At 35.0% G+C, this 17,037-nt stretch overlaps 1 protein-coding gene and 1 long non-coding RNA gene across 3 annotated transcripts in view; one reads left to right on the forward strand and one right to left on the reverse strand.

Annotated features, from left to right (window-relative positions):
* LOC132103898 (transcription factor Sp4-like) lies at positions 1-10,565 on the reverse strand. Of its 2 annotated transcripts, none has more exons than XM_059508961.1 (6): positions 9,878-9,976; positions 9,670-9,755; positions 6,974-8,366; positions 5,117-5,321; positions 3,802-4,001; positions 1-639 (listed from the first exon to the last, which is right to left on the reverse strand). In XM_059508961.1, exons 2-6 carry the CDS (start codon positions 9,736-9,738, stop codon positions 389-391), a joined length of 2,118 nt encoding a protein of 705 aa, XP_059364944.1. In that variant the 5' UTR covers positions 9,739-9,755; positions 9,878-9,976; the 3' UTR covers positions 1-388. The 2 variants fall into 2 exon arrangements, with proteins under 2 accessions (XP_059364944.1, XP_059364943.1); XM_059508960.1 differs by lacking the exon at positions 9,878-9,976 and adding an exon at positions 10,027-10,565 and having other exon boundaries at positions 2-639.
* A 5,868-nt stretch (positions 10,566-16,433) lies between these two features.
* Positions 16,434-17,037, forward strand: part of LOC132104606 (uncharacterized) — a 1,982-nt gene continuing 1,378 nt past the window's right edge. Inside the window, exon 1 of the long non-coding RNA XR_009423557.1 lies at positions 16,434-16,640. This is a non-coding gene — a long non-coding RNA (uncharacterized LOC132104606). The remainder of the gene's footprint in view (positions 16,641-17,037) is intronic.

Below are 17,037 nucleotides of genomic sequence, written 5' to 3' on the forward strand. Positions count from 1 at the left end.
AGAATTGCGAGATGAAAAAAAAAATCATTAAATGTTTTATTTTTTTCCTGTGGCGTAAACAAGTTTCCACACAAACCACTTCGAAACAGATATATATTATTTTTGTGCATAGCGACATCTTCAGGAGCATCTGGGAACTTCAGTACTTCTTGTGCTACTCGTAACAAAACAAACGCCATCGTTCAGCGCGTCTCTTAACAACTCATACTATTTCCATTAGATTATTCTGTCATAATATTTGATAGTATTAAATTTCCATAAGAAAAAAAATCGAGTACGCTCAAACAGCTGTCCATCGTCGATAGAAAAAGAATGAAGAACATAAACAAATCAACTTATAAACAAACAATATTGTGGTGCTTTCAGCCGATCATTTTTGGAGGGAAAACTACTCAAACTCCTCCTCTAAATTGTTTGAAGTGGTGGGCGTGGCCGGGTTCGAATCCTGCGAGATCGTGGACACAGTGACGATCCTCGGCGAGCCCAGCGCTTCGTCCATCTCCTCCTCCATCTCATCTGTGGTGATGATGGTAAGTGCCGCTCCACCTTTTTTGTTCTGGTGGGTTTTGATGTGCTTTGACAGGTGGTCGCTCCGCATGAACCTCTTGGAGCATTCTGGACACTCGAACCTCTTCTCACCTGATCGAGAAAAAGAGAAAATCATTCGTTTATTCAGATCAGAGCAAGAAAATGACACTTGTTCTGAGTATATTTTATTTGTATATTATATATGTATATTATTAAATGTATACTGTATGTTCACACACACTCTACCATTCAAAAGTTTAGGATCAGTGACATGTTTTTTTTATTTTTCAAGACTGCATTTATTTGATCAAACAGTAAAATTTTGAAATATTTTATATATATATATATATATATATATATATATATATATATATATATATATATATATATATATATATATATATATATATTAGTGGTGGGCATAGATAATTTTTTTTAATCTAGATTAATCTTACTGTGATCTTGAAATTAATCTAGATTAAAATGGCTCATTCGAATTCTGCTGAAGGCATTCAGAATATGTGTGTTACCCAAATAAAATTGACTAACAGTAAGTCTTTGAGAAGGGGTTTATCAAGCTAGGTGGTGCATTAGAAAATGGGGCTCATCTTCTGTTTCCAAAATGCATCACAAAGTGCTTGGAAAAAGCTGTAAACTAATTCCACATTGCACAAGGAGTGAGCAGGGCCATAGCTGGTGTCAGCGGGGCCCCGGTGAAGGTTGAACCAGTGGGCCCTGTTTGAAATTGTTTAATTTGTATGTTCGTTTATTTTTATTTATTTGTGCCATTTACACAATGTTTATGTTTTTTCAAGTTTGTAGGTGTCAAGGTAGAGAAAGCAAATAATTAAATGTAAAATAGCACTGGATAGTCTTCAATGTAAAAATGAAATATACAATCAAACCTACATTTATTCAGACACCTTCAACATTTCTCACATTATTACAGTTTTGCTATATATATCAAAAATGATATCTGGTGTCTGAATAATTTTTGGGTTGACTGTTAAAACTACAAAGTAATTCAGTCAAGAGCAGTGAGTGATTTTCATTTTCATTTTCTTGGATTAACATTACAGCAGCCAGTAGCTAAATTAGGCGCGGTCCCTTTAAGAGATGATGAACGCATCCAATATAATACATCCAGAACACCAGAACACCGCGAGTACTGAATTGGGCTCTTTCACATCTTTTTGTTTGTTCAAACTGCGCTTTGTATTTGTTCGTTCAGGTGCAGGAGGGACTTCGAGGAGAACTTCGCAGAAGAGAGATATATATATATATATATATTAGGGGTGTAACGGTTCACAAAATTCACGGTTCGGTTCGATACAATACACTGGTGTCACAGTTCGGTTCGGTACGTTTTAGACACAGCAAAAAGAAAAAATTGCCAGATAAATTTCCTTGATTTTTAAAATTTTTTTAATTTATTAAAACTAACAAAGTATGTTTTTTTTTTTTTTTACATTGAACATTGTACCCATCTTCTATGGTGTTTTCTTAGCAGCATACTGTATAAAACAAAAACAGCTCCTTATAAAAAAAAAATGAAAATGTTATATTAGTTATGAACAAATACAACTCTTTATATTGAATGTGTTTTTACTCTCTATAGGTTCTCTATAGGGCTTATGTTTTTGGAACAAAGCAGGAATTATGGTCTGTCTGAAATGGGCTCGTGAAGGAATATTGTAACGGGGCTCAATTACATTAAGCATGTTCTTAAAACCTACGTTTTCCACTACAGAGTAAGGCGCTCGCTCACTCAGTACGCGCTGAAGGCTCGTTGCAAAATGGCTAATGCGTTTAACAGACCAGAAATAGAAGATCCTCCAATAACCAACAGGTCTGGTGTTTGGGTGCACTTTGGATTCCCTGTAAGCTATAATGGTGATGATAGAATCAATGGTAAATAGTAAGGTCTCATATCCGCGGCTATAACGTAAATGTAGCCTACCAATCGCCGTGGTGATGTCTTTTGCACTGTTTGAATCCGTTGGAAATGTCTGTCTAAATGCTGCGGGGATAGTTTGTTGCGTGTATGTTTCTCCTTTTTTCCGTCTTTTCCCAGATACTGACACACTAAGGTGATGTCGGCGTAAATGAGTTGACATGTTTCAAGTATTCCCGCTGGTGTTTTTTTTTTTTTTTTTTGTATTCCCGCTGGTGTAGGCTACTATAGATGCGACATATCGTTGTTTTTTTTATCCACCACTCTCTTGCCATCACCATTATAGCTTACAGGGAATCCAAAGTGCACCCAAACACCAGACCTGTTGGTTATAGGAGGATCTTCTATTTCTGGTCTGTTAAAGGCATTGGCCATTTTGCAACGAGCATTCAGCGTGTACTACTGAGTGAGCGAGCGCCTGACTGAGTAGCCTAACATAAACATATAAGTTGGTGTTTTTTTCTTCTTCGGGGGTGTCAGTGGCGTTGCCTGCTACGTCGTTTGGGTTATTGGGCTACCTTGTTGAACGCATATCATTATATTTCACAATTTTTTTTATTTTCCAAATATAATTAATTAGTCCGAACCGTTCGGTCCATAATGCGTACCGCGTACCGAACCGAAAGCCTCGTACCGAACGGTTCAATACGAATACGCGTATCGTTACACCCCTAATAAATATATGTAAAATGAAAATAATAAAAACATGAAAGAATATTGCAATTAATAAAAGTAAATAAAAAATGCAAAAAAATTTAAATAAAGATTCAATAATTAAATGTTATCATGAATAAATAGAGTAAAAATGTATTTAACATAAAAAATTTTTTTTAAATAAAATACTGACAATTTATAATAAATCAATATATATCACAAAATAACCGAAACTATAATGAAATGTAGCAATCAATAATTTAATAATAATGATTATAAATAATTATGGGGTGTGGAATGTAATATGTGAAAAATGACCTGAAATATGACGTTATATACACCTTATGGCATGAAATATGCTTTGAAATGACCTATAAAACTCTTGAGGAGGTCTAAAGTTTAAACTTGTGTTTGTGCTTGAGTCGAACACATTCAATCATGTTTATTTGTTACTGATAAAGAATGATGTTTATTAATTGAAATGTATGATATAAATTAAATCAATAGTTATGTCTTGTTAAAAACAAACTTTTAACCTATATTTGTCTATGCTGTATTTCTGGAGCTGACAGGACGTTTGATTGGTTAATCAGCCTGGTGGCTATAAACACACTCATGCTGATTTTCTTCCTCCTGTGCATGTTGTTGTGTGATCGTCTGCGCACCTGTATGTGTCCTGCGATGCCGCTGAAGCTCGTCGCTCCTGGTGAAGCGTTTCCCGCAGAAGATCCAGTTGCAGACGAACGGTCTCTCTCCCGTGTGCCAGCGCAGGTGAGCTCTCAGGTGAGACGTTTTGCCGTAAACCTTTCCGCAGCCCTCCATGTGACACACGTGCTGCTTCTTCTTTGACGGGTCGCTGTTATTTCTGTCAGATTACAGTGAAATTATTAGCTTTAGCTGGTCAAAACACAAATTATAAAACACTAAAGAGACTTTTAACATTTATAGTACCTGTATGTGTTTTGTACAGTCTGATCTACTTAAAATATATTTTACATTTGCTATGAGTTGTACTTAACTGTAGAAGCTTTAGGGCCCAGGATAAGAAAAAATAAAAATAATTGCAACTTTCTCTCTCACAATTCTGAATTTTTTTCTCATAATTTTTTGTTAATATCTCATAATTCAGGGTTTATATCTCATAATTATGAGTTTATATCTCGTAATTCTATACCTCTCAATTTTGACTTTTCTCATAATTGTGGTTATATCTCATAATTATGACTTTATATCTCATAATTGTGGTTATATCTCATAATTATGAGTTTACATAATCATATTATGAGTTTATATCATGTAAATATCTCTCAATTTTGTAATTGTTTCTCTTAATTCTCAGATATCAATTATAAGTTTATATTTCATAATTATGAGTTTATATCTTTCAATTCTGAGTTTATATCTCATACTTCTGAGATTATATCTAGCAATTTTGTTTTTTTTTTCTCATAATTTTGAGTTTTTATCTCCTAATACTGAAGTTATATCTCGCAAATCTGGCTTTTTCCTCATAGTTTATATCAAGGTTATATCTAACAATTCAGTTTTTTTTCTCATAATTTTGAATTTATATTTCATAATACTGAAGTTATATCACATAATTCTGAGTTTATATCTCACAATTTTGACTCTTTCTGATAATTCAGTTTATATATCATACTTAGGAGGATATATATCACAATTCTGGCTTTTTCATCATAATTCTGAGTTTATAACTCACAATTTTGTCTTTTTTCCCCTCATAATACTGATTTATGAACGATAGAGAGAGAGATGAGATATAAATGCATCTGTGAGAAAACGAGTCAGAATCGTGAGATAAAAAGTTTAAATTACAATTTTTTTTTATCCTCTGGCAGAAACAAGCTTCCATACTTAACTGCTAAAAAAACCCATCATAAACAAAATGTGTGCATGTCTTTGGATCCCCCGATTTATTGTCTGAGCCCAGCTTCTCTCATAGCACATTTTTCGGCGTACCTCCCCTCTCCGTCCCTGCAGTTGGGGCAGGAACAGGCCACCCTGCGCAGCCTCTTGCCGGGCTGACCCTCCTGATCCGACGGGCTCTGGACCTGCCCCATCTGGTCTGGACTCACTGCGTTCAGGGTCGTGCTGCTGATGTTGCCAACAGTGACCGTCATCGGGGCCGACTGAACTTTGACCCCCTCTTGACCCTGCTGCTGACCTGTGGGAATTTACAAACAGCACAGTTAATTAAATCACTCTGGGAACTGTTCAAACGTCAATGGATTTTGGGAAATATCATTTAGACCTTAAAAAGCAATTGTCCAAGATGCTTTGAACCAAACAAATGTTCGTGAGTCACTGTAGTTCCAGTTGAACTTTTTAGATAAGAGTACAGCTAGTCAACAATGGATCCAGACGTACAAAGGCCAAAAACAAAGAGTTTCTGAAATCTGACACCTTGCAAAGCATTTGGAAACACCATTCAGACTCTGACTCATAAAATATAAATGCCTTAATTTGTCATTTTAATTCATGAGTAATAAAGAGTCTATGGAAACACACACAACTACTATTCTACTGTTCCACATTTTAGATTTTGTATATATGTGGTTAAATTCGGGATAATTATGATAAATATTGTAACACCTATTAATAGCTTATTCCAGCTAAACATTTCTCCTCAAAAAAACAAAGTGCTAATTTATAATTACAGTTATAATTTTCCAGTTTAGAACCATTATTTTCCTGGCAAAATTTTCATTATTGTAATAAATAAATACATAAACAAATAAATAAAGACGTTTTATTTTAGTATCATTGAGATACAGTACTATTAGTTTTTATTAATATTTTGCATTACTTTCTATTTTCTTATTTTAGTAATTTTAGTTAAGTACAAATGAAAATTAGAAATGTTACTCAAATAAAGTTGAGTGTTTTTTATATTTTATTTTTGTTAATAACTAAATACTTCAAAATAAATAAATGAAAAAATAAATATTTAAAAATATATATTTTGCTTATGTGTTTTTTATTATTTGTATTATTTATATTTTAAATATGCCTATTTAGATGTATTAGTTTTTGTAATTTTGCTTATGTGTTTTTTATTTGTTTAGATTTATTTTTATTTAGATTTACAAATTTTATTGTGGTTTCAGTATTAGTTATTTTAGTACACAAAGTTAAACTAAAAGAAACTGAGAAATGTTGAAATATTAGTATAATATAATAGCTGATATGTTTATTTTTTGTATTTTTTTACTTTACTTCATTTCATTTAAAGTTCATTTTATTTCAAGTAACGTTTTTTTTATTTTTTTAAGGTTTTAGTTTTAGTTAACTAATAACCCTGCTTCATACACACTACTGTAATATAAAAAATATTAAAATATGTTTTATTAATTATTTATTATTATAATTTTTTTTTATACACACTCAGAATTATGAAGTGTTTCTAAATCATGGTATTATTTTCTGTACTGCTTTTTCGTATAAACACAGATGTAAATAAAAGGATCACTGTATTACAGAAAGGTGAAATTATTTAAAGAATGAAAATATCTAGTCAACATCACCATAAAGACTAACACTAATACACAAAAATTTAATGTCCAAACTTTTCCAAAAATGTGCTTAACTGTCACAATGCAAAAAATGTTCATAGTTTTTAAACACAGGCTTCATTTGCTGGCACAAAATGATTTTGTGATGAACATGAACATGATTATTTATGAGACTCACCATAAACTCAGTCCAAACATTTAAATGATTTCAGCGGAGTACTGTGCATTAATTCCAAATAAATGGTTTAATTATTTATGCACATAACTGGCCTTCTTCACTAGGTGACTGGTGGGAGGGGCTTACCTTGCACGCCGGTGATGGTGAGCGGGACGCCCTGCACCTGGACCCCAGCCGCCCCCAAACCTGCGATGTTCACCGTCTGCACCCCGGTCCCAGAGGACAGCTGGGCGGCACTGAGCGTGATGGGCGACCCACCGAGCGTCAGCGGGGCGATCTGCGTGAACGTCCCCCCGCTTGTGTTCGATGCCATGGGGGCGAGTGTCAGCTGCTGGGGAACGCCCGCATTCTGGACCTGGACAGTCTGCCAGCTGATCTGACCCGACGGGGTGAGCGTGGGCGTCCGGATCAGAACCTGCGTGGGGTTCTGGAAGGCCTGCAGCTGGAGGTTCTGCTGCATCGGCTGTAAAGTCTGGCCGGGCTGGATCTGTATGGAGCCCTGGACCACCTGCTGTTGGGGCGACTGGATCTGGATCTGCTGGAGAACCGGGTGACCCACGATTTGGAATTGCTGGATTTGGCCGGACTGCTCGGACACGGATTGCAGGCCGTTGGATTGAGCGAGATTCTGGGCGTCCGACTCGCCCGACTGACCCTCTTTCTGGCTCTCGGTCCCGGCGGACGCTGTAGCATCGGTAGACGTCGCGACGATCGCATCGCTAGTCGTCGTGAACGTCGAAACGCTTGTGGATTCTGCTGTGCTTGCTTGGTTTCCATTGGAAATGCATCCGTCGCCTGATTGGACGAGTTGAACCGAAGCTCCGCCCCCTGATACGTTATTGATAACCGGCAGCGCAAAAGTCATGCCACCGAGGTTAATAGGAAGCGTGGTCACCATAGGCCCTTGCGTACCCTGAACAGTTTGCAGCTGCAAAGGAAACGACGGTCTGATTTGAAGCGGAATCGTCTGGTTTTGTGCGACGATGCCGGTTGATCCCGCCCTTTGGGGCATGGCCAGAATGGCTTGGTTGTTTCCGGTGGAAATGAGCTGGATCTGTTCGGGCTGGGCGCTTAAGGCCGTGGCGTTACTAGGGCTTATTTGGATCTGCTGTCCGTCGGCGGTTTGAAGGTGCGGGATGACTTGATACTGAATCCCACCGGACGAGTTCGGCAAATTCTGCACCTGGATGATTTGGAACTGCTGCTGCTGCTGTGAGCCAGGTGCATTATTTGAACCCATCAACTTGACCTTTCGTCCTGCCGCGCCATCATTGGCCGCTTGCTGCTGAACGCTGTCTTTGGTTGCAGTGGCAGGGGAAGTGGCTATGATCTGCCAGCCGTTTCCTGTTAGCTGTGCAGGAACCAGCTCGAGCTGCTGCGTGGGGTTCTGGAGCTGAAGCAGACCTTGGTTGGGGTCGATTATTATCTGCTGTTGCGTGGCTGCCTGACCCTCGCCGCCAACACCGCCTATTTTACTGCATGTCGCTGCAAGCATTGCGAGAGGAGACGGCTGTGCATCCTACACACACACACACACACACACACACACACAGTGAGATGTCAGTGTCAGCAGATGTGGGCGGGTTCACAGGAAGAGTAAGTGGGCGTGTGAACCACAGTCTCTCCATTTCACAATCGAGGCCTCCAGAGTCAAACTCACTCACTCAAAAAAAAAAAAAAAATTAATTCAAAGGCTTTTGTGTTAAAACTAACTCATAAATACTACACACACAAACATTTCAAGTACAGTGGGTTGCAAAAGTCTGAAATCACTAATGAAACTGATTCTAAAATGCCTTTCATGACAAATATATATTTACATTAATATGTAACAAATAAATAAATAAATAAATATATATATATATATATATATACACACGTTCACAAATTAAATATTTAAGTGAAATAAGGAATTTGAAAATATATTTTGTTTTATTTTATTATTTTAGTAGCAGCAGCATTGAGGCTGACGTGAAAAAAAGGCTTAACATCCTCTTTGTTCACACAAAAATTATTTATGCATTTTATATTATAATGAATATATCTGAGTGAACATATACAAGATTATGCAAATATCTTCTGCTTATATTATTTTCATTATTATGCTGTTGTTTTTTTAATGACAACAGCACTGGAGCTGACATGAACAAAACATGATTGTTATCTTTGTTGTCACGAAAATTATATTTCTTATTCATATTTATATTTACAAATTAAATACCTTTAAGTGAAAAATTTACAATAATTTGGGGAAAATTTATTTATTATTTATTTAATTTTACTTGTTTTTTTAATCTTTAATGACAGCTAAACTAAATCTGACATGAACAAATAATAATTATGTTTCTTTTTGTCGTCACAACAATTATATTATTATACATATTATAATGATATATTATGTTATTATATTATTTATATTTACAAATAAATATATTTTAGTGAAAATTTTAAAAAATAATTATTTACTTATTTTTGCTTTAATTGAACTGACATACACAATGCCTTTATCTTTCTTTCAGTTTATTTTCAGGTTAAAACTAAATTTGAAATGCAGTTTTAGACTTTTGGACACCATTGCATTTTTGTGCAAAATCATTATAATGAAAGTTTGTCCCAGTTCTGAAATGCTAAAGATTAAAAGCGTTACCTAACACAGTCCACAAATGTTTAATCGAAGCATTACAGAGCACAACAGGTTAAGACAGGAACAGTTGTAAGTGTGTGTAACTGTGCACGGAAGCGCCCTGCAAATAATTAGGAAGTGCTTTTGGTGCACAAACAAGTGGGCACTTAAGGGACGTCAAACGTGACATTTGTGCTACCTGGGATCCAGAACTTTTCCGTTTCGTCCCAACATCAGCTCCACCAGCTTTCCCCCCATCTGTGGCCATGGCTTCCTTCTTTTGATCTGTAAAAAGTCAAAACCCAAAGCAAAAGTTTGAGTTTGGAAATCAAATGCATGATTAAAAGATCAGGGTTTATCATGCAAAACCTCCTAGAGACATCAAAGCAAACTCTCCAGTGCCTTACAAGCATTGCACAAGAGCCCAAACTGATCAGTGGGCACAGATAAACAGCAGATCCCTTATGAAAGTAAGGGGACAGAGATGGATGGATGGCACAGATGCACGCATGGAGAATGAAGGGGTGGAGACGCATAAGGAGGGGAGGGTACGTACCACTCATTCCGCATTAATGAAACCCGGAGAGGAGTTGTTTAAGAGAAAAAAGGCCGGACGCCGTGGAAGGCAGGCGGAAGGCAGGCAGCAGCCCAGCAGAAGGACGGCCTATTTTCTCCAGCGGCCGCAGACCGTGGCGCAGCTCTGACGCGCGGACCCACCCCGTCAGGAAGGGCGGTGCCAATGCAAAAACACCCGTCAATAACGGAGCACAAACTGTCAGGCGAGTCCGAGCGGGTCGGGTCGAACGGCGGAGATCCCAAAGCGGGCCTTGTTAAATAATATTCCTGCGCGGATCTGTCAGAGAGCTCCGTCTGCGCGAAGGCCCACCCACTTCTATTTAAATATCGATGAATGCCGACCCATCACGCCCTTGGTATTCCCCTCCGCTTTTTTTCTATCCCGGATGTATTTTTGTGAGATTATTCGGAGGAATTCAGTCCCGGATTCACTTTTTTGATGCACAATTGCGTTTGAGGCACAGTAAAAAAAATTCTGTGGCTTTTGTGGGCGGACGCGATTCCCTCCCACATATTCAGATTGGATGGGCGTGGTGACGTTTGGGGCTTGTAGTTTCAAAGCGCGCGGCGTGCGTTGGGATTCAACACACCGTGGACTACAAGTCCCGTGAACGCGTTCGGGCATTCCGGCCGAAGAAGGGCGGGCTTTTGTGGTAAGTGGGGGTTGGGCGAATGGAAACGGGTGGAGAAACACGAACCATCAGCCCGGTTCTGTGAAACACACGCCCTTCACGTTATCACGACTCTTAAATATGAAATAAATAAACGCTTTGTGACTATAACTGCCAAAGCTTCGCACTTCTTTGCAATGGCAGCAGCTGAAAGTGCTCGGACGCTTAAAAATATGTGAATGTCATTGCATTGCATAACCATGTGGCGTTTATTTTAAACAAATATAGCAAGCACACCTTTTAAGCAAACCATTTAACAAAAAGCTTATTAAAACAAACACCTGTGTGAACCTGAGGAAAACTGACTTCCGGTGCACATGTAGCCTATGGATTACTGTAATAGCCTACTGAAGTGCAATACTCATAATCAGGCTACAGTTAGGTTTTTTATTGATTATATGATTTCATATTACACAAATGGCAATAAATTATTAATAATTTGTGACCCTGGAGCACAAAACTGGTCTTAAGTGTCAATTTTCCAAAATTGAGATTTATACATCATCTGAAAGCTGAATAAATAATCTTTCCATTGATTTATGGTTTGTTAGGAGCAGTGTTGGGGAGTAACTAGTTACATGTAACGGCGTTACGTAATTTAATTACAAAATTAATGTAACTGTAATTAGTTACAGTTACTAAGAAAAAATGAGTAATTAAATTACAGTTACTTATGAAATTTTTAACGATTACAAAGGGGATTACATTTGAATATTTACACACATCCACATACAGATTTAACTGATTTCTTTCCCAAATTGCACTGACTATTCTGAGACATACCGCCCTAATAATTTCCGGGATGCGGAAATACAGTCTGGTTCGTAGAATCCAGTCATAAAAACGGAATGCCTAACGCGGACGGAATATGCCACATTTTGGATGACTAAATCAAAAGTAGGTCAGTACACTTGAATCAAAACATGACATGGACTAGTGTCTGTGAATATTAAGCCCCAAAAATGCAATATATGACTCCTGCACGTTCTGCGTGTCTGTGGAAATCAGGCGCGGACTGGACACCGGGAGAACCGGCACAATTCCCGGTGGCCTGGCAGCCGATTTTGCCCGCTATTTTAATATCATTATTGTATAATTGCCTGCCGAATGTACTAAAGCGATCATTTGCGAATCCGCCGTTTGATAATTAAATCTCTAATAAATCAGGAAGTGTTAGTCATGACTCGCGCGCTCTCCGCGCCTCCGCCAAACGGTTTGGATCAGACTCAGAGTAATCAATGCGAGAGAGAGAGAGAGAGAGTGGACTGCTGGAGCAGAGAAGCAGAACTATACTGTTCAGGGTTTCAGGTCAGTTTCATCTGTAAAGATGCTTTTTTTTCTTTGTTTTTTTATTTAATTAATCAAGCAGTAGCACGTTGCTCATCAGTCATCACTCAAAATACTATATAAAGGACATCATTATTATCAGTTGTAATGTTACAGTAGTAATTTAGCTGAAAAACAATCAGATTTTTTTTATAGGTTTAGGGGGAGCTACGGACAGACAACAACACAACCCTTACGAAAATTAACGTTTTAATATATTTCTATAAATCCAGAGAAAATAGTTACTATTGTTTAACTGTGGTAACCAAAAATTAAAATGATTTTACAAATTGAGTTATTTAAAAATAAATACAAATCCATTTGCAAAAAACAAAACAAAAAAAAAAGGTTATTGTATATAGGCTAAAAAAAGCATGGTCAATTTTTGTAAGGAAAACATGACTCGTGTACAGTATTAGGATTTTTCTATAAAGATATTGTAGTTTTGTAGAGTATTGTATTGTAAAGTATAGTTTTGTTCAATCTTGAGTATTAAAGTCATGAGAGAGATGGATAACAGGGCAAAATAAAGAGACTGAAGAGAAAAATGGAAGTGAAGGTGCAGTTCAGGAGAGAACTTTTAATTATTTAGCATGTCCCCAAATTAAAGATTTAAACCTTTTTTATGTCAGGTCCATACAAAAAATAGTTTTGTCCGTGAATTTGTTTGTATGAGTTTGAATTTTCCAGTCTGAATTTTTTTCCCAGTCCGCCCCTCCTGTAAATTAATGGCAAAGACATGGCTTCATTTACTACACATAGGCCTACTGAAGCTTGCAGTGTTTTCAACCCCTGCCACCTCAATATAGGAGTACACGAGCACATAAACATAATTTCTAGAACTGTTCTGTGTCACTTCATGTGCATTTTACTTATTTTGAGAAAACTATCATCATATACAAAGAGACAGCAGTTTAAAAAAAACACCAATGTTTCAGGAGTTTATTACACAGAATACGACACATGCTTATTAGATAACTGTATTTGAGTTGATGTATATGCTTTTATTCATTATTCTTTAATTTTCACAAATTTAGAAAAGTAATCAAAAAGTACTCAAAAGTAATAAGTTACATTACTTTAATAAAGTAATTGAAAAAGTTACACTACTATTACATTTTAAACAGGGTAACTTGTAATCTGTAACCTATTACATTTCCAAAGTAACCTTCCCAACACTGGTTAGGAGGACAATATTTAGAGGAGATACAACTATTTGAGGGAGCAAAAAAATTAAATAAATAAACAAACAAAACTATGAAAATCATCTTTAACCTTGTCCAAATGAATTCTTAGCAATGCATATTACTAATCAAAAATTAAGTTTTTATATATTTACCGTAGGAAATTTACTAAATATCTTCATGGAACATGATCTTTACTAATGATTTTTGGCATAAAAGAAAAATCTATAATTTTGACCCATACAATGTATTTTTGGCTATCGCTACAAATATACCCCAGAGACTTAAGACTGCTTTTGTGCTCCAGGGACACAAATATTGATTATTTTTAATTCCTATTTCCTGTTTCCTTTAGAAAATAGTCTAGCGCTTTTATATACAGTCAGAAAGTCTTCCAGGTTTGTGGACAGTCACACAGAAATCAGTCTAGACAGCATTTGATCAATGCATTAAACAAACATCATTTCAGGATTAAGAAGTGTTTCAACATTGCATAAACTACTACTTATCTGAAATATCACTCTGTAGGTCATTTAATCATGGTTTGTTATGTCTTCAGAAGACTTTTGTCTTTCAAACCCATTAAAATGAACAAATTCACATGTTTTTCTTTTTTCTTTTCTTTTTTTGGTCATCTGATCCTCTTTCACGTAATATATTTACTCGAAGTACACCTGAGATTTTAAAATAAATATTGGAATAATTAAGTATCACATTTGCATGTTAGTTCTTTGGCTCTTTGACGTTGGTTATGGTCACATGTCACGCAGGCAAACAAATAAAATATTTCATTTTCTCAGTAAGTTTTTTATTTTGATTGATTTTAAAATTATGCAGTTTATTTTTAAGTTTTTAAGATTTACTTTATTGTTAGCTTTTCATTAACCCTTACAAACCCAGTTACAATTAATGCACTTCACGTTGTTAACAACAAATGGAATATATTTTCTTACTCTTTGTATTTTTATATCAATATGGTACAAGATCATCCTATTAAATTCAATGTGATAAGTGTGTAAGATCAAAAGTAATCTAAAAGTAGTTATTATATTACCTAAAATGTGTACTTTTTGTATGTTAAAAGTTTTGTCATGTAATTTGGAATCATTAAAAAACACAGCAGTTGATTCTGTTCTAGCTTTCTACTAAATATGGCGTTATTATTAATAATGTATGTGTATTATTAACTGCATGTTCCTCATTTTGTAAGTAGATTTGAATAGGAGCATCATAGTCTATGTTTAAGTTAATGATATATATATATATATATATATATATATATATATATATATATATATATATATATATATATATATATATATATATATATATATATAATTTTTTATTTTTTTTGCTGATGTTATTATTGTTGTGTAATGACACCGGCACTAAGCTGACATAATTATAAGAAAACATAATTATCTTTGTAATTATATAATTCTTATTTAGATTTAAGTGAATTTGGGAATGTTATAATCTGCAATTAATTATCTTTGTACAATTATATAATACATATATAAACTATATAATAAATATATGCTATAGGACTATATGTATTTTTAATTTAGACGAAAATGTATTTGTTTTAAGTGAAAAATGCAAGAACAGAATAATCTCGTCCACTTATATTATTAGTATTATATGTTTTTAAAAAATTATTTCCAAGTTTAAACTGCATTTCAAACAAAACAAAAAATTATATATATACATATATACATAAAATCAGTTTTAATTAAAGGTTTGTTCCAGTTCTGAAAAAGATTAAAAGATTTTTGGTCTTGTTTTAGATCATCTTCTGTTTACTTTTTTAAATATGTTTAATGACTTATTGAACACTGGTGTCATATTTCTGTACTTTGCATAACAGCATGCATTAACTAAGATAAAATACAAATTAAAATCATGCATTAACCATGATAAAACAACTGTAAGATTGTTTTATTGTAGTTCATTTGGCCTGGCATTAATAACTGTATTTGTTCAACTGAATCTACAGCTAATTTTAAGTTTCAGTATGTCAGTAACTGACCTAATGTCCCACAGCACTGAGAAAACCTCCATTTGTGTTCATTTGTGTGTGTTTGTGTGGTTCACACACTCACACTGACAATCTGCATTCAAATTCTGTGCTGAGGTTGTTTTCTTCTTCTTCTGCAGCTGATGTTCTGAGGGTCAGTGTTGGTCACTGATGCCCTCTGGTGGCCGTGGGAAGTTAACACAAAGTCAAGTGTTTTAAAGTTTTATTATTTTTTAGCAAAATGAATTGACATGAAATAAAAATTTCAATTGAAATAAAACACTATGCATACAACCAGAAAATCTAAATCTACATTAGTATGGAAGTAAAATATGCCATATGTCTTTGAAACAAAAAAAGCATGCAGAAAAAAGAATGCATTACATTAACAGTGCTTATTTTCAGGGCTTGCATTTGTAGGTCTTGAAATCTAACATAGTTGTTTATTTAAGCTGTGAATATTTTAATGCAAAATATTTCGCACACATTTTCATAATTAAAAATTCAAATAATTCATATTCACTTTCCAGAATTCTCTTTCAAATTCTATTCCTGCAGATTGGGCGAATTTTCTGCCCAATTTTAACCACTGAATATGTGGAAGTGAATTTAGAAAGGGAATAAAATTGACCAAAATGTGCCTGTCGAATATTATGCATCGTATTTTTAAACAGATTTAACATTTTGGAAGTGAATTCTGGAAGGTGAATATGAATTATTTAATTTAAAAAAATTTAAACGCACCTAAAAATGCAAGTCCTGAAAAAACAAGAAATTAAAATGCAAGCCTTGTTAATGCAATGCATTATTTTTTCAGCATGCTTTTTTTGATTGTTTCAAAGACATATGGCATTATTTTACTTCAGTTCATTAGTTTATTTGCTTTATACTATATTTGTACAAGATCACTTGCATTAGGAGTATTTTGTAATTGTTTGCATTAGTAAAGGAAGAACCTGTTTTTGTAACAGTTAATGTTCTTAATGTCAGTCTCATGGGAAGCTAAAACACTTTATGCACTTTTCATGTCTGTAAAATGACTAAATTAATGACCCAAATTGTCCCAAAGTTTTAATCCAAATGCAATCAGGAAAAAAATGACCTAATATGCTTATATTTTACTTGCATATGAATATACGATGCCAGATCTCCAGTGATGTCCAGTAGGGGGCAGTAGATGAACTAAACAGCAAACTTTTAACCAACTTTGAGTTCTTCAGTGTCTTGAAGCGAAAACAGCGCCAGGTGTTCATGAATGAAATGTTGATCTGTGACTGCATTCACATGGATCTCAGTTCAACAACAGTCTTACAGTTTCATTACAGTCTCTCAGGATGAAGCTGTGCAACTCCAGACACTCTCAAGAACAACAAGAACCACTTGACAAATGACAATTGTGAGATGTGTTGCATTGTGAAAAATGCTTTTTTTTTCTTTTTATGTTTAATGCACACACACACACACACACACACACACACACACACACACACACACACACACACGCACACACAGATTATATATAATTATAGATCATATATTATAAAATAAATTAAACCAACTTAATTTATATATATATATATATATATATATATATATATATATATATATATATATATATATATAAAAATTCACACATATAGAGAGAGCCTACACACACACACACACACACACACACACTTGAGAAATGTCACTTTTAAGAAATGTTTTCTGAAATGTGTTGCATTGTTTAAATATTTAATTTTATATAATATAATCTGAATTGTATATAATGTATATATTATAAATGTTTATAT

This window comes from Carassius carassius, chromosome 25 (genome assembly GCF_963082965.1).
Source record: "Carassius carassius chromosome 25, fCarCar2.1, whole genome shotgun sequence".
Lineage (NCBI taxonomy): Eukaryota > Metazoa > Chordata > Actinopteri > Cypriniformes > Cyprinidae > Carassius > Carassius carassius.

What these genes read in the sequence shown, in the direction of transcription:
- LOC132103898 (XM_059508960.1), bottom strand. An exon ending in TGCAGGGACGGAGAGGGGAG is followed by an intron (nt 4,002 to 5,116) that starts GTACGCCGAAAA and finishes GTAATCTGACAG; the next exon opens with AAATAACAGCGACCCGTCAA. An exon ending in GCATCGCAGGACACATACAG is followed by an intron (nt 640 to 3,801) that starts GTGCGCAGACGA and finishes TTTCTCGATCAG; the next exon opens with GTGAGAAGAGGTTCGAGTGT.